Here is a 25759-nt window from a genome sequence, read left to right on the forward strand (position 1 = left end):
ACTCTCATCTGGGGATCGAATCCCGCCCGGGCCCTCGTTTATCCACCTTGCCACATCAAGCATAACATCTAGCTCACCCTTGGAGCTTGCGTCCATCGATTTTCTGCATTTAGAGTCAAGCCAAGGAGGATACCAGTACATTCTGGTGGTGGTCGACCACTTCACTAGGTATGCCCAGGCCTATCCAACCTGTAACAAAAGTGGTAAAACGGCAGCAGAGCGATCTTTAATGATTTTATTCCCAGGTTCGGGTATCCCATGAAGCTACACCATGATCGGGCGTGAATTCGAAAATGAGCTCTTCTGGAATTTACAAAAGCTGACTGGAGTTGGACGCTCACGCACAACCCCATACCACCCTCAGGGTAACCCGGCGGAGCGATTCAATTGCACGGTGTTGGCCTGAACTGTAAACTCACCGAGGCGACTTCTAACAAGCAGCATTTCGCTTTTCTGGTGCAACTCATAAGAACTAAGGTGACTGAGTGGAACGATAATTGGCACTTTTCTTTAAAAGGAACTTTTTTAAATACTCTGAAGTTTAAACGAGTCAGACTTTTATTTATTTAATGATCCAGCTGTTTTATACACGTGTGGTTTCGTTTTAACTGCGTTGATCAGCAGGTTTCTGACCGGAGGAAGATGGAGTCAGTTCAACACCATGGCAGTGTAGCTCTTACCGATCACACACAGCTGCTCCGTGTAAACTCACGTTATTTATTTTCTCCAATGGCAGATTTTTGCTGAATCTGTCAGTTCTGGCAGTCAAGCTTCCTCTGAAAAAAAAAATACGACCCAGGACCTGCTTCATCCTCACCTCCTCTGAATCCAAATAAAACCGTTTTGGCCGTTGTGTTTCTGTACCTAATTCAGCAGGAAGGTCACTGGGCCTGTTTGGCTCCTCGTCCTTCCACACAAGTCCATGAAAAATGAAGTAACGAATGACTTTTGACCTCCGTCTCATGATGCTTTTTCTTTCTGTGCGTAGGTGCCGTCTGCAGCCTCCAGTGTCTTCTGGACCGCATCCTGAGGACTGCTTTTCTGCTGCACTTTGAGGCGCAGGTGTTTGGGTTTGACGGGCATCGCCACTGCCAGGAGGATGCAGAGGATGTGGAGGCTGAAGTACCACGACCTGCAGAGCAAGCAGCTTGGTTAGAGTTCATAAACCCAGTTAGACCGGGTTACAGAAGTCAGAATAAAATAAAAGCTGATGGGTTCATATCTGAGTTCAGACTGGCTCAATCTCAGTGAAACACACATAAACCCGAGGCAAATGTCAGCAGATCCCATGAATCTGATCTCAATCATAATTTAAAGGGATCTGATGCTGACTGACCAAAGGACACATGAGCAACATCTGACAGGAATGAGTTGGACTCAACCTGAAACCCACCAAGTCTGAGCCCAATGACAGGTGATTTACCTGCACTGCTGCACTGACCTGTAAAACTTTAAAGATGGACACACAGACAACAGGACAAAAGGAACCACAGTGTAGCAGATGGCGATCTGAGTGGCCGCCCAAGTGATGACATCATACACCAATTTATGGGTGGCAGACTGAAGGAAGTACGGCCGGACTTTGTGACGGACCTACGGGGAAAAACACGTAGTTTCAATTGGCAACAATAAACGTACTTCATCCATCCATCCATCCATCCATCCATTCATCCATCCACTCATCTAATCACATTCATCCATCCATCTAGTCACATCCATCCATCTAATCACATCCATCCATCTAATCACATCCATCCATCTAATCACATCCACCCATCCATCCATCCATCCAATCACATATTTTCATCCATCCATCCTTCCATCCATCCATCATCCATCCATCCATCCACCCATCCAATCACATCCATCCATCCATCCATCCATCAATCCATCCATCTAATCACATCCATCCATCCATCCTATTACATCCATCCATCCATCCATCCATCCAATCACATCTTTCCATCCATCCCACCAGCCACATTCATCCATCCATCCAATCACATCTTTCCATCCATCCATCCATCCATCCATCCATCTAATCACATCCATCCATCCAATCACATCTTTCCATCCATCCATCCATCCATCCATCCATCCATCCATCCAGTCTTCCAGCTCACCGCTCTGGCAGCCAGTGTGACCACGATGCCGGTGATGAAGGTGAGGTAGTATCCTGGATAGGCACCGTGCCACATGGCCGACAGGATGAAGGTAGCTGCTGTTGGGGGGTAGGGACATCGCTCATAACACACCCTGTTTACCAAAGGTTAAAGGTCAGCCTAAAGCAAAATTCATTCATAGTTCATCAGGAAAAGACAGACATGTTTGTTTGTGTTTTAAAGCCTTTGGACGAACCGTTTGAGCCAGTGTACTGTCTGAATGTTCCAGTTATCCAGGAAAACTTTGAAACTGGTGGCAAACTGGAACAAAGCCAGAGTCTAATCAGTCATACTGAAACTTTAAATGTGTTAAGGAGAAGTGTCCCTCATTCACCCAAAGCCCTACCTCAATGTTCAGGATCCTCAGGTTGGAGATGAGGTCCCAGCGGGGAACGCCGTTACTGTCGTAACCATTCAAACCAAAACCAGCCGCGTTGTTGATGGCGTCAGCTGTTCAGTGGGACAAACTCAGGTTAGACTAAAATCAAACAAGTCACCAGGTAACCAGGTAAAGGTGACTACCCACCGAGCGTCCACACAAAATAGTACTTTGGTCTGGTGGTCACCATGGACAGGTACAGGTAGCACACCTGAGCGTAGAACGGTGTGTTGGCAATGAAGTCGTCGTCAATGTTACGCTCTACGGGGAAAACTTTACACACCGACAGAAAGACCAGGAGGCAGAAGAAGGAGGTGGCCACTTTACGGACAACCTCCATCTGAGGAGACACACATTTAGTCTTGTTTAAGTTTCCATTGTAGCCGAAATCAAACTTTTTATCTGTATTTTTACAAAATAAAAGACCTGCGGCATCGCTAAAGCTTTTATTTTAATCAGTTGTCCTCTTTAACTTCTTATAAAGCTGAACCTTAAAATCCAACATGGCTGCCGCACAAACAGGAAGTGGTGCTTGTTCTATGGGTTTTCTTTGTCTTGGCCCTTGAAGACTTGTTTTTCAGACGTGTAAGACTTGACTTTCCCATCAAAGACGGTTTGACTTGGTCTTGGCTTTCAAGGACATCCCAGCTAACAAAAATTTGTTGTAAGAACGTTATGGGAATGTTTATTTTGAATGTTGTAAAAACGTAGAAATGTCCAGTTTTTTTAATGTTACTGGAACGGTGTGTTAACGTTACAAAAACATTGCTGGAATGTTTGCTTAAAGTTGTTTGAATGTTATTTTACGGTTAGCATGACATTAACGGAACGTTATGGGAATGTTTACTTTGAATGTTGTAAAAACGTAGAAATGTCCAGTTTTTTTAACGTTACTGGAATGGTGTGTTAACGTTACAAAAACATTGCTGGAATGTTTGCTTAAAGTTGTTTGAATGTTATTTTACGGTTAGCATGACGTTAACAGAACGTTATGGGAATATTTACTTTGAATGTTTTAAAAACGTAGAAATGTCCAGTTTTTTGAACGTTACTGGAATGGTGTGTTAACGTTACAAAAGCATTGCTGGAATGTTTGCTTAAAGTTGTTTGAATGTTATTTTACGGTTAGCATGACGTTAACAGAACGTTATGGGAATGTTTATTTTGAATGTTGTAAAAATGTAGAAATGTCCAGTTTTTTTAACGTTACTGGAATGGTGTGTTAACGTTACAAAAACATTGCTGGAATGTTTGCTTAAAGTTGTTTGAATGTTATTTTACGGTTAGCATGACGTTAACAGAACGTTATGGGAATGTTTACTTTGAATGTTTTAAAAACGTAGAAATGTCCAGTTTTTTTAACGTTACTTGAATGGTGTGTTAACGTTACAAAAACATTGCTGGAATGTTTGCTTAAAGTTGTTTGAATGTTATTTTATGGTTAGCATGATGTTAACAGAACGTTATGGGAATGTTTATTTTGAATGTTGTAAAAACGTAGAAATGTCCAGTTTTTTTAACGTTACTGGAATGGTGTGTTAACGTTACAAAAACATTGCTGGAATGTTTGCTTAAAGTTGTTTGAATGTTATTTTACAGTTAGCATGACGTTAACAGAACGTTATGGGAATGTTTACTTTGAATGTTTTAAAAACGTAGAAATGTCCAGTTTTTTTAACGTTACTGGAATGGTGTGTTAACGTTACAAAAGCATTGCTGGAATGTTTGCTTAAAGGTGTTTGAATTTTATTTTACAGTTAGCATGACGTTAACAGAACGTTATGGGAATGTTTACTTTGAATGTTTTAAAAACGTAGAAATGTCCAGTTTTTTTAACGTTACTGGGATGGTGTGTTAACGTTACAAAAACATTGCTGGAATGTTTGCTTAAAGTTGTTTGAACGTTATTTTACGGTTAGCATGATGTTAACAGAACGTTATGGGAATGTTTACTTTGAAAGTTGTAAAAACGTAGAAATGTCCAGTTTTTTTAACGTTACTGGAATGGTGTGTTAACGATACAAAAACATTGCTGGAATGTTTGCTTAAAGGTGTTTGAATGTTATCTTACGGTTAGCGTGATGTTAACAGAACATTAGCATAACATTACTGGAACGGTTACTGAAACGTTATTTGATTATTAGCATAACGTTCCCGGAATATTTTCATAACATGGCTGCAATACTGCTACAATGTTACCGGAACATTTTGTTAATGTTTGGAAAAATATTGTTGCAACATTAGCAAAACATTGCTAAAACGTTAGCCTGACATTACCAGAACGTTATCTAAAGGCTAGAAAAATGTTTCTGCAACGTTATCTTAAGGTTAGCAAAACATTGCTGGAATATCAGCATAATGTTTCTGGAACGTTATCTTAAGGTTAGCATAACATTGCTGGAACATTGGCATAATGTTTCTGGAATGTTAGGGTTAGGGTTAGCAAAACATTGCTGGAACATCAGCATAATGTATCTGGAACGTTATCTTAAGGTTAGCAAAACATTGCTGGAACATCAGCATAATGTTTCTGGAACATTATCTTAAGGTTAGCAAAACATTGCTGGAACATCGGCATAATGTATCTGGAACGTTATCTTAAGGTTAGCAAAACATTGCTGGATTATCGGCATAATGTATCTGGAACGTTATCTTAAGGTTAGCAAAACATTGCTGGAACATCGGCATAATGTATCTGGAACATTATCTTAAGGTTAGCAAAACAACGCTGGAGCATCAGTATTGTCACGATCTGGGGATGTTTAGGACCCAAATATGCTGAAACCCAGGATGACACTGTGGGCTTTTTCTGTTATTCTTAAAGAAAAGAGTCGGAGAGAGTCTTTCAGTCAAGAACAGCGTGGTCTTTTATTTGTCTTCTCACATGTCAGGACAGCTGAAAGACCCAGACAATCACGAGTCCTTCCTTCTTATAGCTCACAGCCTTTCTAACATTCAGCAGTAAACAGGCGAGAACCAGACCATATTTGGTAGCACATCTCTTCTGTGGAAACTGTGGGTAGAGACTTCTGTCTGGGACACAGCAACTCTTTTGGAATCACATCAAGTATTTCGCAAGTCAGATAAGCTTTAAGCAATTTTACTGGAAGCAAGCAGAGACCAAAACAGGAAATTCCTTTGGAGATGATGTTGGAACAGCACACGAACTCTAGCCAGAAAACACTTTCAACCTAAGAACTCAGCTTTAACTCAATACATTTTGTAGATGACCTCTTGACCTTTTTGGCACCAACAGTCCTCCCTTTGGTGGACTTGTCCACCACTCATTACTATTGTAAACAAATTAGCAAATTAGCAATGAATGCTTAACTAAGTAACAGAACAAATGAGCAACAAATAATGATAATGTAACAATATGACCGAGGATAGAGACAAAAGGGCATAACATATGACCTTGAATCAAAAAATGCATAAAGGAGAACCCATGCCAAAACACGAGATGATTTTCCAGACTAACACAGCAACGTTAACACGTATATGTAATGAACAATGATTAAGACACTGAAAAACAACCGATGGGTTCACAGCTGAGACAATGAAAAACTATGAAACAATACATGAAACATGACCTTAGCATTAACTGAACCCATTACTTCGCGAATGTATTGCATGCGCGCTCCGTATGGAGGCAAAAAACCCTGCCCGCTGTACTTTAACAAGGAAAATTCCTCCATGTCCCCCCCGACCCCAGGGGCGAACACCACGGCACAGAGCGTGCATGCGAGGACATTGGTGACACATGTCCTCGTCAGTGATCAAAAGAAAAAGCACACACATATCAACAAAAGCACATGAAGATAAACAGGTGACAAATATGATGAATAATGAACGATTAGCTTTAGCGAAGACGTAATGAAACAGTAATAAGTCCGGTTGAAAACTTCATTCAAAAGAATAGAACGGAAAATACAAGTTCAGCATCCCTGTCGGCGTTGGAGGCCTTCTGCTGCAGGAGGGCTTTATGTGGACAAGTGTCCTTTATTTGTCAGGAAAGCAAAGGCATAAGTCCTTGGCTCAGTCCTCCCTTTGTCCATCTTCGTGCAGCGTGGTGGTGCCGACTCCATCCTCCCCACAGCGAGCAAAACACAACATGTCAACAAGAAAAACTTGAATTAGCACGCCAATTGCCTATAAACCCATTACCACAAAAACTTCCTAAATATTAGACCCATAGACAAAGCATCCATCCCCACATTCACACCCCCTTTCTATACTACTCACTATCCTAAATTAAAGAGCTAGTTTGCCAGCACGGCATGCAATGATTCACTCAAACATTTCCGGGCTAATGGTAAAAGCAAAACTCACCTGATTGTCTTGATAACTAGGAGTAATGTAAATGGCCGCTCGGTAAAACGACCAGAAATAAGTCCTTAAAACCAAATTTAAAAGTCATCCAGCCAATTCGACCTAAACCCAATCAGAATCACCTATTCTGATCCTCAACCTTCGACACCACCGTCAAACCCTTCATGCAACATCCACACACCCTCAAAAATGAGCACATGCTAACTCATCACTATAAGAAAACACTAGTCAAATCGTGACATCCAGCACCCTCCAGAAGATCTGTCGCACCTGAAATGGAGTACTAACAGTCATGGTTATGTTATCACACTAAGTTAAAGAACTCAGACACAAACGGGAACAAAAATGATGTGAAACCTAAGAATATATGGTAAACTCATATGTTGGGTCACCTATCATCAGTAGTTCGGAATCCCCAGCATACGAGGAATTAATCCGCAGCATTATGACCTATAACAATGTCATTAATGTGCTCTAAGCACTTATCCAGAAACATGTTAGTTCTGGGCCCATTATTGGTAGTTTACCAGGAATACACACATGCTATATTCTGTCAGTATTCGTCTCTTTATTACCTCAGATCTGCCTGGCCCCTCCGGCCCATGCAAAAGCTTTACGTACACCTTAAACCTATAACCTCCCCTCGGACAAATAAAACAATCAAAGTTGTAAAACTGGAACAAAAGTAATTGGACATCAGCTAAGTGATGCTGTCATTGTATGGTTAGTGAGACTAGTCAAGTCCACGCATCTACAGATGTGACTATAATGACGTGAATGCAGGTATGGAAACCAGTCTAGTGTGTAGAGTAGTTGCATTTTACTCATCTTTCATTGTAAACAATTCCTCTATTGGTGTCGCGGTCGTCGGATGGCCTATAAAACGATGATACATTGTGGTGATGTCTTTGTCCTCTTGTTATGCTTGTCCATTGGTTATCCTCTTCACCTCCTCCAGCAGAAACCCCATTGTAATTAATCAGGGATGGTTCCTAGCGGCATTCAAGACAAGAACCATACAAGTTCAGCAAACTTCTTCTTGATTTAGTTAAACTAGTCCCAGTAAGGTGAGAAGCGACACTATCCTTTAGCCTTCATCTCAGGTATCGACGTGAGTCCATGAGAGTCCAATCTTCATCTTTTCCATCCTCACCCTTGGTCACCTTGCAACACCAGGAAGCCTTGCACTCTGGTCGGACCAGACGTCCCCCGAGCCGATCGCCTAGGGATTAATGGTTATGCACAAAAATGACCTAACTCTTACTGACCCTAGCCTCTGATACCTTCAACATCAGACACATACAGTTACAAACAGCAAGCGCAATTAAAGGTACAGTGACATCATGACATGGACACACACGGACACACAAACACATACACATGCACATACACACACAGAGAGAGATAGAGAGAGAGCAAGAATGTGTGTGTGGAAGAAAAAATAAGTGGGATCCACTTTGCCACCAGCATCTCCACCTGTGTCACAGAGAGAAATTGCAAAGAAATTAAAACATAAAACAAACAACAATAATTCAATGAGTATAAACGATTCAACTAAAATATACAACCATGCATGGGTTTTAAAACAGTTCCAGTAACACTGGAGATGATGCCTTGTATAATGAATTCTTAAGATGGTCTTCACCAATTAGAGATTATAACCGAATTGTTTCAGGATCCTGAATTTGAATTTGAATTGGTTAATTTACTCAGAATTGTCCAATGGTTTTGTTGATGTTTCTCAAGGCTCAGCCACGCCCATATAAATAAATAAACAAACAAACAAAACAAACACAGTCAAGCACACGGTCCATACACGTCTCTGTGCCCTCACACACCAAGCAAATGTCAGACTTAAGCGAAAGTGTGAAATTCCTGATTTAAGTAGGCATGCATGTTAGTAAATACATTGAGAGTTTCCTTCCACTTCTTAAACATCTAGATTATTTCCAGAAAATGCTCAGACTGCAAGAGCGGGACACGCACAACTAAACTACTTATTCTCTCAAGTCTGTGTCTCCGCTTGGTTTAAATGAACCGAACACTAAATCAGTGGGAAGAAAAGAATAAGACCTGAAGCGTGTGATCAAATTAATCCAACAAAACTTCCCATCACTGCTGTTCTAAACTCATGTTGCGGTGTGATCTCTCCAATTAGAAATTAGGACAACTACTTTACTATCAATTAAACAAAATAATTTCAGGCTTTCCAATGTCCCTTACTATTCACCCCAATTATGCACCTTCTTTCTTATTTCCTTTCCTTTTTCCTTTAAGATCCTCACTAGCACAAGAAATCCTAAGAATTAATTCACTACTTAAGGTTAATTCATAAATAACGAAACTGCAGTTACAGGTTTGTTTGTATATGTGGGCAATACAATACTATTGTTTTGTTACTGACTATTGTTTTGTTTTAGGTGACCTTTAAATTTAGAGGTATTATTGTATTGTGCACCAAGGGAGTGGCACTCCAATTTCGTTGTATCCTGTACAATGACAATAAAGGCTATTATTATTATTATTATTATTATTATATGGCATTGGTCATCAGCAGTTTTCCTTATTCCCTCACTTAGAAGTGTATTTCTGTGCTACTTCTCCATCTATAACACAAGTTAGTATCATCCTTAAAGCATCTGAAATTAAGCTGCATTGCTAAATCAATAACGTGATTTGTGCTAAGAAATACTCTCCTATCCTCTTTTTACCTACTCCTTCTTCCATGGCCGTGATTTCATGACAGATTTAAATCAATTTAACGTTTTATTGCTATTACGTTTCACTTAATTAATTTTCCTTTTTCTCTTATCTTTCATTTATTTATTTTATTTATTTATTTATCATGCCACCCTGTGATGATAAACTTAAAGACTTTTTCCTTTAGCCAATTGTCGTCCCATTCTCATGCCTCCTACAGCAGTTATACTCTACTGCTGGCGCTGTCAGGCTGCACGTACGCAGCAGCTGGGCTAATAAGCAGAATGTCAGTTCGCACGTACACAGAACACTGCTTTTAGCTCCTACACTCCAATTCCCATGCAGCATGAATATAGCTTCGTTTACCTTCAGTGACACCTAATTTAAGTCAAACCAAAATTTCAGTTTAGCCAATTTTCGGCTGTAGCCAAATCCAAATGTTCTCGCAACGCCATTCCCGCAAAAGGCCAATTAAAAATGTTATGTTAAAGATTTCACAAGATGAGAAAATGTGAGCATAAATATTATTGAATGAGAGGTACAATTATTCAATATTTTGTAACATTATTTTCTACGTTAGAACTTACAGCTGATAGAAAAATATAGGATCAGGTTTGGCTAGGTCTGTTGGGAAACTCAAAGGAGCTAAACCAACACTGTTGTCTCGGATGAGATGTACCATGAATCATTTAGTCAGCTAAATGCCTAATTATTAATTTAATTGTTGTTTTTATTCAATTTATTGATGATGTACTCTCAAACGTACTTCAAAACTGGTGGTTAAGGAGAAAAAACTGTTGAAGCCTAAAGCGTTCTCCTAGACTTATAAGTAGACACTGTTTCCTTAACCATTGAAAATAAGCGATGATGCTGATGAATCGCTTTATTTTTATTTATTTATTTTTTTTTTTAAAGAAAACGAGGCTTTACTGCATGTCCGCTGTAGCTGAGTATCCTACGATTTGCAGAAATAAGAAAAGTCATTCAGTCAACTAAGAAACCCGATGAATACAGAGAAGTTGTTGTGCACTAAGTTATCTACTTTACCACTATTTCATTTAAATTTTGTTAATCGTATAAGCTATGATAAAAAGCTAGGATGGGCTATAAAACAAACATAAAGAAACTTGACACTTGCGGTTTTCCAAATCTCAAATCATACTTACAATAAAGATTATATTGACATCCAATGGTAAGTTAGACCAGGTTACTAATCCTATTTTTTAAGGATAACTTCCTCAGTTAACTATGTTCTGCAGTAGTTTAGTAAATTTTTTCCCAATTCTGACCTTTCACCAAGTCAACTGATTGTTGCCAAAAAGCTTTTTCCATTACCTAACTGCAGCAAGCACTCCTTCACTGGGTGTAACCATAGGAGACAGTCTCTTTTGAGCCTCTTCTTTGTAGACCCAGGATGACCACAGTCATTGATTAAAGTTCACATGTTAACACATGCGCCTCCCCTTCGTCTTTGTTCCATCTGCAGCAGGGCAACCAAGCGTCTGTCTCATAGTGTCCATCTTACGGCGCCTCCCCCATCTCGACGCAGACACACAGCTTGTGGTGGGGACTTCCTGCTCCATTTGTGTAGAGCCAGATCCAGGAAACTTTCATTTGCAGCCGGTTTCCGTCTCTATGACAGGCCAACCCAGTAAAGTTCATGCCGCCACAGTTCACAGCAAACGTCTTCCTTAAATATGTTGATTGGGTTGAAATGACAGAACTTTCTCTTTTACAAATCAACGATGGCTTCTAATAAATAGTCGACTTTACTGACTCAAAGCTAAATCTAGACTACTTCCTGGGCACAATTGTTCCTTAATCATCAAATCAGTTCTACACAGGTTTTAATCATTAGGTGCGATCTAACCCAAAATGCAAGATCCCTCTTTTCATTTTTATTTTTATCCATCTTATTTTGGGAGAATAAATACCAGTTTTTTAACTCAAAACAGCCTGGCACAAGTTTTAGCCAGGTAAAAATAATACAATTAGTTTATCTGTTTTTCATCATTCAGCGTCTCAAAATCCAGCCACTAATGTTAATGGTTCTTAAAGACAATTATCGGGTTTTGTTTTACAGCAAGATTTACAGCAATAGTTTTACAAAACCTATACTAAATATTTATAAATGGATGTAACTGAACGTTCTAGAGCAAATACTTTATTTCCTGACTGATTGTTAATTTTAAGATTGGATCATATGATTCTAAGAGGTATGAGAGCTGCAGAATGCAGCACCCTGTGCTATTTATAGACTATGGGATTCTTGTGTGTAAATGTGGGTGGAGTCAGGCCCTCAGGCAGAACTTTCAGTCTCATTCTTCCCCTGACCGTTCAGGAGAACAGGTCTCACCGAGGCCAACCATGGACTAAGAACTAAGACTGGACTAAGAAGGTACGCCCAAAACACCAAAAATATCTTTTCTAAAGTCACAAATTGCTTAAAACTGCATGTTACAGAAAGCAAGCAAGCCTTGTTTCCACCATGTGTGTGTGTTTACAGGCAGGAGAAAAAAAAAAAAGAGGAAGACAGAGAGAGAGGCTCCAGTTACAACACGGCCCAAAAGCTGATAAAATACTTCCTTTGTATAAACACGACCATGCAACTTTTATATTTTAAACGATTTCCTTGTCACCGCACTAACCACAAGTTCTTTTTCTATTGTTTTTTCAGTCGGGCAAAGCTGGACTACGCCCTGTTTTATCCAGCAGCTCTCTCTATTAAACACTGCGTCATTCAACAGAGGATCCAGCCAGAAGCAGCATTCACTTCTCATGCAAGAAACACTCACATCCAGTCACACAACGGCACAGAGAACATTTTTTTTTTCTCAGTTTGTCACAGTCTTTTAAACAAAAGTAAGTCAGTTCGTCACTTATTTATTCTCTTTATATACATAAACGTCTGTTGTTCCTTATCTTTTCTTAATCCCTTTGCTTCAGTTGGACTATTATTATTATGTTTCTCCTAATTTAAATTTAACTGACCCAAATTGACACTTACTTTTCCTACTTTACACCAAATTGACAGGACTTCCTTTAACGGCTGGTAATTTTCAGAACGTAATGCCTGCTTTTAAGCAAGTCCTATTCAACCATTAGTGCAAGTCAAATTGCAATTTTTGTGAGCGCTCTGATATTTATTTTCTACAGATCTGTTTCGATCTTACTGTTTAGCAGCTGCCTGACCTTCAATAAATGTATATTTAAATATTCTTAAATAAAGCTGTCATTTACAACTTTCCTTGTGTTCATTGTTTTCTCCCTTTTACTCTCCAGGCCACTACATATATATGTTACTTTAAACCCTTTTATTTATTAACTTATGGTACTCTGTTCAGACTAATCGGAACAGGGTTGCAGAATTTGAATTTTGCGTAACTTCAAACATTAATTTTAGCACTGCAGTGAACTTTACATATGCGAGTTGCAACTTTTAGAGCTCTTATTTATCTTATTTATTTTCCTGGTACCGCATCAGGCCCTCACACATCATCCAGCGCTGACCACCCACACACGGAGCTCCCAAACTTCGGCTCTGCTTTTTGCACTCTCCAAGTGCTCAAACTGAGAGCCATACGCAGCCTCTCGCTGCAAACTCAAGACGTCTTCTCACAGGCCTCACTACTGCTTTGCAAACACTCTTAAATTTGTTACTCCTCGAGGACGAACCGAACTCAGCAAAGACTTCAACTTCTTATACAGGCCTCTTTTTCTCTTTTTACTTTGCCACAAACTCTTATTAAATTTACCAAACCCCAGGGGAAAGACCGAATTTCAGGCAAAACTCATTTCTCACAACTTCAGCGCTTTTTTCCAGGATCCCCGTCTCTGCTCTTACCGAGTCAGGAGACTGGATTTCTCAAAACCTTATCAGCTTTTCAGATTCTATTCCAATCTGCTGTCCCACCGTTCAATTTGACACTTAAAATTTGTCCGTCATCAAAATGACACAGCTGACTTCACACGGTGTGAATATTTTACCACTGTCAGACATGAATCCTCTCTCCAACCAATATTTATAGTATTTTCAGAACAGGAGGACACCCCTGCCCAGTGACAGAGGCCACAAAAATGAACAAAAACATGCTCACCTGGGCCCTTAGTACGGACCTCAGCCACTGGACAGGAGCCAAGGGACGCCACGGAAAGTCCTCGCTGTTCACCCATCGGGGTGCCAACATGTGGGCTTTTTCTGTTATTCTTAAAGAAAAGAGTCGGAGAGAGTCTTTCAGTCAAGAACAGCGTGGTCTTTTATTTGTCTTCTCACATGTCAGGACAGCTGAAAGACCCAGACAATCACGAGTCCTTCCTTCTTATAGCTCACAGCCTTTCTAACATTCAGCAGTAAACAGGCGAGAACCAGACCATATTTGGTAGCACATCTCTTCTGTGGAAACTGTGGGTAGAGACTTCTGTCTGGGCCACAGCAACTCTTTTGGAATCACATCAAGTATTTCGCAAGTCAGATAAGCTTTAAGCAATTTTACTGGAAGCAAGCAGAGACCAAAACAGGAAATTCCTTTGGAGATGATGTTGGAACAGCACACGAACTCTAGCCAGAAAACACTTTCAACCTAAGAACTCAGCTTTAACTCAATACATTTTGTAGATGACCTCTTGACCTTTTTGGCACCAACAACACGAGGCTGGGGAAGATGTAAAGTGAAATCCTTTATTTTAGGAGTAACCAAAAAACAAAAGTAATCCAAAAGGCTGGGAGCCAACAGTCCAAAAATCCAGATAGAGATCTGGAGATCCAAAAATACAAGAGGCACGAGAAGACTAGATCCAAGCACTAGAGGCACGAGAAGAACTTGACAGAATTACAACAAACAACAATGGACCGACAAGACACAGAGACAAGACAGGGCTTAAATACACTGGGGCATAATGGGAGGCAGATGAGCTGCAGGTGTGTGGAGTGTGGGGGGAGGACCAGGTGAAAGCAATGACTAATCAGGGAAGAAACTAACATGACCTAAGAGTGAACCTAAAAACACAAAAGCAACCATATAACTAAAATTCTAAAGGGAAGGAGAACTACAAAAACCGGTGGGACAAAACATATTAAAGAGACTAATAAAAATGAAAAGCTGAAACTATAAACACTGCAGAGGGATGACTGGCTGCAGAGGGGTGACTGGAGAAGACTAAAGGAACACAGGAGACACATAAATGAGATGCAGACAAAGGACATATGAGGGCGATATGAAACACAAAAGGAGAACCTGGAGTGGGAATTGGAGGGGCTGGGGAACAAAGGGACACAGAACATGACAAGTATAATGTATCTGGAACGTTATCTTAAGGTTAGCAAAACAACGCTTGAACATCAGCATAATGATTCTGGAACGTTATCTTAAGGTTAGAGAAACAATAATGGAACAGAAGATTAATGTTTCTGAAACGTTATCTTAAGGTTAATATTACTTTGCAGTAACATTAGTCTAACATTGCAAAAACTTTAGTTTCTGAAACCCTTACGAAAAAGAAGTATACTTTAAGTATCTAATTTCAAGTATACGTAAGTGTACATAAGTTTATTTGCATACTTGTTCTTAAAGTTTACTTAGAATTATACTCCTTGGGTCTAAATTGGGCCACTAAAAGTATACTTGAAGTATACTACAAGTATACTTCAAAGTAATAATTTAAGTTTATTTGTAGTGTACTTCTGATATAATTGAGTACACTTTTCTCTTTGAAAGTATACTTAAAGTAACATCACAAGTGTACTTGGAGTGTACTTCTGATATAATTAAGTATACTTTTGTCCTTGAAAGTATACTTAAAGTAACAATATAAGTTTACTTTTCATACAATTGAGTATACTTTTCTTCTTGAATGTATACTTAAAATATACTTTAAGTAATAATATAAGTTTACTTATAGAGTACTTCAGATATAATTGAGTATACTTTTCTCCTTGAAAGTATACTTAAAAGTAACAGTATAAGTTTACTTCTAATAAAATTGAGTACTTTTGCCCTTGAAAGTATACTTAAAAATAAACTTTAACATTATACGTTTACTTGCAGTGTACTTTTGAAATAATTGAGTATACTTTTCTCTTTGAATGTATACTTAAAATTATACTTAAAGTAATAATATATGTTTACTTGTAGTGTACTTCTTATATAATTGAGTATACTTACAGTTTTGAAAGTACACTTTACAGTAAACTTGACGTAATATTCTTTTAGTAAATTTTAGTATCTCTATTTTCTCTATAAACACATACTGCAAGTAACATTTAACATCTGCTATTTGCTTACTACCAATAAATTTAATTTCCACTATTTACTGATACTTTGTCTTTTTGCAGAGAAAAGTTAATAAAGTAGCTAAGTAATTTTGTTTAAATTTATTAAACAGAGAGAATTAGAACAGAACAAAAACAGACCTGTTTACCAGGATTAATCAAAGATGAGAACGCAAACTGTTCTGAACATGTTTAACGCGTTAATTCTGTCCATTTTGAAAGACTTTTTAAAAATGCCTTTAAAAAAATCAGTCCATTTTATGGATCCACTTGCTTGGTTGTTGATGCCTTTTTGAAGTTTTCATTTTTGCATTTCTTTCGTGTTATTTTTCTTACATCTTGAACGAGCAGAGATGGAAACTTCAACTGAGCATGCCCTGTGAACACACAAAGCAAAAAAATGAACACTTGAACTGTTAGGTGAACTCTGACACCACAAAATCTTTACAGTTCATAACACTGTAAACCCGAATAAGTAGGAAGAACTCAAAAAATGTAAGGCAATCAGTTGCCTCATATTTTCTGAGTTTATAAACTCAGATATTTGAGTACATCAGAACATAAATAAACTTAAATATTTGGAGTTTATATTAAATATATTTTCAAATTATGATCAAATTAAAGTTACAGATTAAGCCAACTGAAACAGAAAATAAAACAAAATTTGAAAGAAACAATTACAAATGCACACTTTTGAAAACTGGACAACAGCAGTGTGTAGTCTTTGAGTAGGTGGTTTAAAGCAGTGGTTCCCAAACTTATTTAGCCGCGCACCCACTTCTATGTCCCGACCATGTCGACGCCCCCCCCCCCCCCCCCCCACATCGGGGCATGGCTCTGTATATACATACATATATATATATATATATATATATATATATATATATATACATACATATATATATATATATATATACATATATATATATATATATATATATATATATATATATATATATATATATATATACATATATATATATATCAGATGTCAAGCTAAACAGACAGGGTTACAAAAAAATTCCCCATCACTTTCATTTTTTAAATAGTAATTAATAAACATTCGATACCATTACAATTTCTTTTGATTTCATTTTAAATAAATATTTAGAGTTCCCAGGTAGCACATAAAGAATGCAATTTAACGGTTTTCTTAAAATAGGAACGTTTAACCTGTGCGGCCAGAGCTCTCTCCTTCCTTCTGCTCTGCATAAACCTGAGCTGATCACCTACTTGTGCGTATTAATCACATGTCTATAGGGGACAAGATATAGCCATGATGTTGACTTTTACCTCAGACCGACTTATTGCTGTTTTATGGTGTGGCTGAATCTGCGATCCGCTGCCACGCGGACTGGAATAACAAATGCTGCAGTAACATGAGATGTGGTCAGGTTCGGAGTCACTGGCTGGAGCGGACCCGACTCATCCCAGAAGCTAAGATCTTAATTTGACCTTGAATGAAAAATAACCTCTTAAAAGTTTTTATCACGGTGGAGGCAGCGTTCATTTCTGCCTTCAGTCTGACGGCGCGCCGGAGTTAAAGCAGCGTGCGTGCTTATGGAATCTGTGTGCGCGTGTGTGTGTGCGCGCGTGCGGCACAGCCACTCAAGTCACCGCGTCTCGCGCTATTTAAACCAATGTTGTAAAATTACTTCTGCCCAGCCCAGATGTGCTCACATGTGCACCCGTGAGCCGTGGTTCAGCCGGAACGCGTCTGACCTCTGACAGACGCACTCTGAACTTCAGATCTTCAGCGCACAGTTAATAGCCTGAATGGGAATCATTTCTTGTTATTTTGTTACATCCACAATGTTCTGTGTGTGAGGTTTACAACGTCAGAACACCTGCATGAGACAGGTGTTAATTACAATCTGCCAGAATGACTCGCCACCTTCAGATTCCTCCAACACCGTTAAAAATGATCAAATACGGAACATATCAGCGTGCGCAGGCCAGAGTGCTGAAGCTCGGCGCATTGTTATTATGAAGCTAGGGCATATGTGGAGGACACGCGCGCGCGCAAAAATATACTTGTTTTCGATTACATTTATTGTGCCCACTTACTTTTTCTTTGGCCCACCCACAAATGAGTTTCTACGCTAATGGTGACATATGACAGACTTCTCTGAGCTCCGCAGCCATTACACTTTTCACCTCGCGCACCCCCTAGCGGCAGCTCGTGCACCCCCAGAGGTGCGTGCACCACACTTTGGGAATCCCTGGTTTAAAGCAACATCAGGATGCACATCAATTCAACATTAACAAAATATGAATTACACTAACCACTATCAAGTAAGTCAGTGAGTACTTTATGCCATTTGGCATAAAACCAGTTGAGTATTGAATCGGATTAGCCTATTAGCATTAGATGCTAATAGTCTAATCCGATTAAATTATTCACGCTAAACTAAAGCCATAAATGAGAGTTGCCAGACTCAGAACGGCTGGACGAACAGAGAAAAGGTAAAACTCAACTGTTCCTCCCACTGTCTTTATGGGTGACCCCGTGAGGAAAGTTGACCATTGAGCAGGGTTGATGGTTTATCCCTTGAGGTCCACGTGACAGGGGGGAGGTGGTGCTCACTCCTCACCTCTGCCATATGGACCCAAGGGATGAACCATCAACCCTGCTCAATGGTCAACTTTCCTCGTGGGGTCCTACCCATTAGGACAGTGGGAGGGTTAACTCAAGGAGAGGAAAATGAACATATTTGCCCAAATGGTGGTGTGTTACTTTAACATCAACAATTAAAGAGCAGACAAATAGTAAATTACATTGTGGATGTGGACAATGCTCTAACAGAGTGAGCCATCTGAATCCACCACTCTTTCAGATTTTGAGTTACACATGTAACATCAGGTCATTTTTGACTCTGCAGCGTGGGTGATAGTTTAGACCAAGTAAGATTTTCTGCGTGGACTCAAATGTGTTGGTCAGTCCCTTCGGATAATCTAAATGTAAGGCATAGATGAGGCCGAACATTACCAGGAAGGCATCAGGAAGCCTGGAGAGGTTGACAATCACATCACCCTCTAGGACAGGGATTCCCAAAGTGTGGTGCGCGCACCCCCGGGGGTGCGCGAGCTGCCGCTAGGGGGTGCGCGAGGTGAAAAGTGTAATGGCTGCGGAGCTCAGAGAAGTCTGTCATATGTCACTATTAGCGTAGAAACTCATTTGTGGGTGGGCCAAAGAAAAGGTAAGTGGCCACAATAAATATAATTGAAAACAAGTATATTTTTGCGCGCACGTGCGTGTCCTCCACATGTGTTCTAGCTTCATAATAACAATGCGCCGAGCTTCAGCACTCTGGCCTGTGCACGCCGATATGTTCCGTATTTGATCATTTTTAACGGTGTTGGAGGAATCTGAAGGTGGCGAGTCATTCTGGCAGATTGTAATTAACACCTGTCTCATGCAGGTGTTCTGACATTGTAAACCTCACACACAGAACATTGTGGATGTAACTAAATGAATAAGAAATGATTCCCATTCAGGCTATTAACAGCGTGCTGGAGATCTGAAGTTCAGAGTGCGTCTGTCAGAGGTCAGACGCGTGCCAGCGGAACCACGGCTCACGGGTGCACAAGTGAGCACATCTGGGCTGGGCAGAAGTCATTTTACAACATTGGTTTAAATAACGCCAATAACGAGGCGAGGTGACTGGAGCGCCTCATGGAGCTGTGCCGCGCGCACACACACACACGCAGATTCAATAAGAGCGCACGCTGCGCAAACTCCGGCACCCCAGAAATGAGTGCTGCCTCCTCTGTGATAAAAACTTTTAAGAGGTTTTATAACATTTTTCATTCCAGGTCAAATTAAGATATTAGCTTCTATTTTGGGATGACGTATTAAAGTCGGGTCTGCTCCAGCAGTGACTCCGAAGCTGACTACAACCCCTGTTGCAGCATTTGTTGTTCCAGTCAGCGTGGCAGCGGATCGCAGATTCAGCCACACCATAAAACAGCAATAAGTCGGTCTGAGGTAAAAGTGAACCTCATGGCTATATCTTGTCCCCTATTGACATTTGATTACGCACAAGTAGGTGATCAGCTCAGGTTTACGCAGAGCAGAAGGAAGGAGAGCGCTCTGGCCGCACAGGTTAAACGTTCCTACTTTAAGAAAACCGTTAAATTGCATTGTTGATGTGCTACCTGGGCACTCTAAATATTTATTTAAAATTAAATCAAAGGAAATCGTAATGGTATCGAATGTTTATTAATTACTATTTAAAAAATGAAAGTGATGGGGAAAAAGGTCGATCATTTTTTTAACCCTGTCTGTTTAGCTTGACGTCTGATATATATATATATATATATATATATATATATATATATATATATATATATATATATATATATATATATATATATATCTAGCCATGCCCTGATGTGGGGGCTGGGGGGGTGCGTCGACATGGTCGGGACATAGAAGGGGGTGCGCGGCTAAATAAGTTTGGGAACCACTGCTCTAGGATAACAGATTCTCACTGGGTCGTACGTAACTGGACTCTCGGCATCATCGGTGATGGTTGTCAGGAGGACAACTGCTGCATCCGAGGTCCGGCTCATTGGTATCATCCTTACAAAAATGAAAGGGAGATCATACACTAATCACATCTGAACTGAAACTCTGACTGTGGCCATTTTTATTTCAGTAGATTGTCATGTAAATAACAATAAATGGAGTCTGATAGACTCCTGTTTAGGGCTGGGCAACATGTCAAAGATTTATCGTTATCCAAGTTCTTGTCTCTCATCCAGATCATTTTTCCCATGTCAATACATTTGATAATAAAAAAATGAAAAGATGTGTAAGTTGGCCACATTTATGTCCCTTTAAGAAGCTGTAGCACCTTGAGTCATGTAAAATTTTAGTCAATGTAATACATGGGACAGCCCCATCTAGTGGACAAATATTGTTGCTACGCATTCCTGTAGTTATCGACTACTTATCGTTATTGAGGTGAGATCTTCAATATATGGTGATATTGATTTTAGGCCATATCGCCCAGCCCTACCCCCGTTCATTCTGTTGCTTTGTGCTCTCATTTACGAATAAAGTGAGATGGCTCCAGTGTGTGCCAGTGTTATGCTAATGAAAGCTGCTTGAATTCTTTGCAGTGATTGTTGATTTTTCTCAGTGCCTTAAAGCCTGCCACACATGAGTGCCATCTGCTGAGCAAACGGCCTCGAATGACCGCTTGCTCAGCAGATACCTCGCCATGTGCGCCTGATTTTCACTGAGTTTTCCGCCTCACGAGACACTGAGGTGAATATCTGACCAGTTAAGATATTTTCCGCCTCACAGGGGTAAAAACTCGCCGTGTGCGCATTACCGAGCTGCTGGTTGAGCTGAAATATTCTAGTGGCCAACCAAAGCACGTTCTCCGCTCACATGACCCCAAGATGGCAGCCCCCTGTCTGCATGTCAGAAAAGAAACAAAACAGACAGAGCTGGAAACGGAGGAAATGCCTATCCTTTTTTTGTTGATGAAACGTCGCCGCCACCGGCATTTCAAGGTTAGGAAAATATGGGTACGGTAACAGGAAAGATGGACCAGGCAAGGAGTTTATGCCAATTTACTCCAGGAGATGCACCTGGAAGACCCAGAATCCTTCCGAAAGGGTAATGGAAACAGTGGGCCCATCGATCCACAAGGTACCGTTTTGTTTATTTTTCAGACACGCAGACAGGGCAAGGGGCTGCATCTGAATACATCTTGGGGTCATGTGAGCGGAGAAAGTGCTTTGATTGGCCACTAGAATATTTCAGCTCAACCAGCAGCTCAGTAGTGCGCACACAGCGAGTTTTTACCCCTGTGAGGCGGAAAATATCTAACTGGTCAGATATTCACCTCAGCGTCTCGTGAGGCAGAAAACTCAGTGAAAATCAGGCGCACATGGCAAGCATTCTGCTGAGCAAACAGTCATTCGAGGCCGTTTGCTCAGCTGATTGCTCTCGTGTGTGGCAGGCTTAAACATCTTGCCAAAGGTTTGTAGTTGAAACAATGGCACATTTTCCAAAATGTTCATGTGTGTTGTCCTTGTGTTGTCTTTATGCATAAATAAATAGAATGAATTGTTCAAATTTACAATACTGGGACTTACCACACATGTCCTCAAAAATCCAGAGGATTCCTCACGTAGATAGACAGGAAGGGCATGGAGAACAGTGGAACGCCTTGTGTGGACATCATGTAATTACTAAGAAGATTAAGAGTGTAAATACTGTCAAGTTTACTAATCAAACTTAATGCCAAACTGCTCTGACCAATTTTCCAAGACAGTGATATCTGCATCTAAATTCAATGATAAACTGCTGAATTCAAAAGTTAATTTGAATTGTTTAACATTAAATAATACGGAGGGGTATTAGGGCCACTGAAGAAGAAAAAATTCTGAAAATAAATAAAATTAATAAAGTCAGAATTCTGACATTTATCTCAGTATTCAATTGTTTCCTTCAGTGGCCCTAATACTGCCTTATTGCCTAAGAGTATTAGAGTCACTGAAGAAGAAAAAAAGAATTGAGAAAAAGATTCAGATATTTTCAAAATTCTGGGATTTAAGTCAGAATTCTGACTTTTTTCATAAACCTAAAACAAAACAAACAAAAAACTATTTAGGAATTTTTTGTTAAAAAAACCCAAATCAAAACAAACAAAAAAATAAAAGCCTGAATTTTAAGATTTAAGTCAGAATTCTGATCCCCCTCATAATCTTCCCGAATTTCCTTTTTTTTTAGGTACCAGTCAGAACTCTGAGATTAAACTCAGATTTATGACTTATTTTCTCAGAATTCTATTTTTTTTTCTTCAGTGGCTCCAATACTCATAGCATAAAGACATTACCTGTAAATTGTATATTCACCTGTGCATCATGGGCTTTGACAATGTCAGCCAAAGCATTTGCAGTCTTTCCAGTTTTGGAAGCTTTCTGTATGAATAAGGCCATCAAATGAGGAGTGTGGTGATCTAGCTGCGCATAAAAGGTGTTAGGACGGTTCTGGTTTGCGATTCGTTGAAACTCTGCATACACCTGCATTAATGAAAGAACAGTACAATAAAAACAATTATTAATTTATGATGAATGAAATACAGCAATGCTACACGCAATGTGAAATAACATGGTCAAAGATAAAACCAGATGAAAGACCTGATCCACATTACCTCAGCTGGCATATGAAGAGCAGGCCAGAGGTCCATCAGCTCTTTCACAGGAGGGCAGGACATGACTCGTCTGTCGTCTCAAGGCAAATGTTGTCTGCATCATCCGGCTAATAACACATATGTTTCTCTCAGTCTTCTTTACTTCCTCAACAACAGCCTGCCTCATACAGCCCAGACTAGAGGGGTCTTCTCCTTGAGGAAAGTTAGGCAGGAAGTTCTGCACGCTTGGATGTTTGAATGGGAAGGCTCATTCTCTGGGTTTCTTTGGCTTCTTTTCCCAGCATTTACGGAGACCTCCTGACATCCAGCTCTTCTCTTCTTAGTCCTGTAATTTTCCTTTTTGAACTTGATGCTGTTTTTCCATCCATTCCAACCACTGTCAGATCCTGCTTCTTTTAAACATGATGTTTGCTCACAAGACCATTGCTATTTCTTTGTCACTAGGGTAAGCCTTGAACCTACTGTATATATGGTAGATGCCAGATTCTCTAAAATACCATGTTTTTGGTCTCTTGACAACTGAAGTCTTTCATTCTTTTCAAATTCAGTATTCCCATCTCTAAGTGTCAGCTCAATGTCAAATGGAAATTTGGGAATCTGAAAAGGACCTGGGGGCCATCTGCTTAGACGCTCTGGGGATGACACATCTGAAAAGGTATCAGTTGATGCAACAGAACGGGAATCCTGTGTAAGGGAAATATGAACACAGGATTTTTGTGGTAACTCCTCTATGTCAACAAGGCAAGTGAGCCTTCCATCAAAGTCTGGATCTTCGTATTTCAAATTGAAATCACAGTCAAGTTCCAGTTTTTCTTTTAAAATCTTAATCAGTTCATCAAAAGAGGCCGGACGGGAGTCAAGTTTTAATTTAATTACACGGTCAGATTCGACAGCACGTAGGATCATGTTTCGTGGGGCTTCAGCCGCCATCACTGTAATAAAGAAATGAAGAGATATTTAAGTTAAAAGCACCTTAATACAGAAAACATAGGGCTTTCATAAGTTTTTTGAATGTTAACAATCATGAATAACAGCTCTGTGCCAAAGCGACAGTTTTAAAAGACAAATCTGTATACATATATACATGCATACATATATAGTCATGTTATTTAGAATGTGCCATCAAAAATACAGATTGTGAGAATTACTCACCAGTGGTCTTACTTCTGTCTCACTTGTATGAACCTCTTGGGGGTCAACAGCAGCATGCCATCAATCTTGTGTGCAGAGAGTGGGGTTGGATCATTGAAGTCTGACTTTAGATTCATAGACAGGCTTCCCAATGTGGCTGACAGCTCATAGGAACGCAGATGCTCTACATTTACACATCTACACCAGGAAGCATAATCAGTAGAGAAAAAAAACTTTGTGAATCACAAGGTAGATCTGTGTTAGTCAGCAAAATTTAGGCAGTCCTCCACTATATATGAAGCTATGTGAGGAGATTCAAGTGTAATTTGACTTATCCACACAAAGCTAAAAACATAACATTTAAAGAAAAGAATCTGGAGCAACAGCGTACAGTAAGGACAAAATTACAACACTAAAATACTGTGAAATTAATAGAAACAGCGTTCTGCGGTTCAAGATATGTGCAACTGAGCACTAGTTAATTTGATGATAAAAACATTAACAAAATTTCGATGTATATGTGTGTATTAAAGAGCAAGTAACGTCTAAATTAACTTTTTTTTGCTGATGAACTGTATAAATGAGTGTCTAATAGTGTTTTAAATGTGTGTATTCATTATTTTAGCATTTTGGTGCATTTTCTTTAAAAATTAAATATTCAGCCTAAAAAACCACAGTAATGCGCCACCTTCAGCTTAAAACACAGAATTTGACACATTTTGAATAAATTTTAGCCAATGGCTAAAGAGTAAGATACTACGTAAACCAGTAGAGTACTACGTAGCAGCTCTTGTGCCAAAGTTATAAAGCAACGAGAGTCTCGGCCACGCCTTGTGGCGAGTTGGGAGTTGGATTTGCAAGCGAGTGTAGGACGGTTAGCGGTAGTTCAGCATTAGCATATATCATTAGCATATTATAGTCTTTAGCATAGCTTTTAGTGTTATAAATACTTATTTAGTGTTAGCTTGGCTGTTAGATATTGTAGTTTAGTTAGTGTTTGGCTTTTAGTGTTACTAGGAAAGTAGTTCGGGTTTAGTGCTCTATATAGTGTTAGTACTTATTTAGTGTCAGCTTGGCTGTTAGATATTGTAGTTTAGTTAGTTTAGCTGTTAGTTTTATTAGGAAAATAATTCGGGTTTAGTGTTACATATAGTGTTAGTATGGTTAAAAGGTGTAGTGTAGTTGGTTGTGGTAGCTCTGTGGGGTTGCACTCCTTTCCACTGGACTTAGAAATTAGGCGCCAGTGGTTGCGCGCAATCGGTGTACAGGATAACAGTCAGCTCCCGCCTGGTGCTGTAGTCTGCAACCAGCATTTTACCCGCTATTCCTTCGCCAACATGATGGAGTTTGAACTGGGTTATTCTGCACGTCTCCGTTTGAAGAGTGAGGCCGTGCCCACCGTGGCTCTTCCACGAATTAGATGCAGCCCACCGACTCTGCTCCCCCACCATGGCGGGCTCCAGTCTGAGGTGAGTAAGCTAAATAAACGTTTTAACATCTTCTAAAGACAATTCCCTACCTAAATGCAAAGTTTGAGAGACGTGGTTCACTCCATTTAGCCAAGGCCGGATTAACCATATGGGCAACTGGGCAATTGCCCAGGGCCCACGAACTC

At 39.8% G+C, this 25759-nt stretch overlaps 1 protein-coding gene and 1 long non-coding RNA gene across 2 annotated transcripts; both read right to left on the minus strand.

Annotated features, from left to right (window-relative positions):
• Positions 1–472: 472 nt before the first annotated feature.
• Positions 473–3162, minus strand: LOC129165242 (lysophospholipid acyltransferase 2-like). The gene is made up of 6 exons (XM_054747883.2): positions 2689–3162; positions 2509–2612; positions 2359–2423; positions 2124–2256; positions 1442–1593; positions 473–1132 (listed from the first exon to the last, which is right to left on the minus strand). Exons 1-6 carry the CDS (start codon positions 2879–2881, stop codon positions 961–963), a joined length of 819 nt encoding a protein of 272 aa, XP_054603858.2. The 5' UTR covers positions 2882–3162; the 3' UTR covers positions 473–960.
• Positions 3163–22651: 19489 nt separating this feature from the next.
• LOC129165246 (uncharacterized) lies at positions 22652–25442 on the minus strand. The gene is made up of 3 exons (XR_008564638.2): positions 24178–25442; positions 23014–23945; positions 22652–22882 (listed from the first exon to the last, which is right to left on the minus strand). It is a non-coding gene; the product is annotated as an uncharacterized lncRNA (long non-coding RNA).
• Positions 25443–25759: the final 317 nt, after the last annotated feature.

The sequence above is a fragment of the Nothobranchius furzeri genome, chromosome 2 (assembly GCF_043380555.1).
Source record: "Nothobranchius furzeri strain GRZ-AD chromosome 2, NfurGRZ-RIMD1, whole genome shotgun sequence".
NCBI lineage: Eukaryota > Metazoa > Chordata > Actinopteri > Cyprinodontiformes > Nothobranchiidae > Nothobranchius > Nothobranchius furzeri.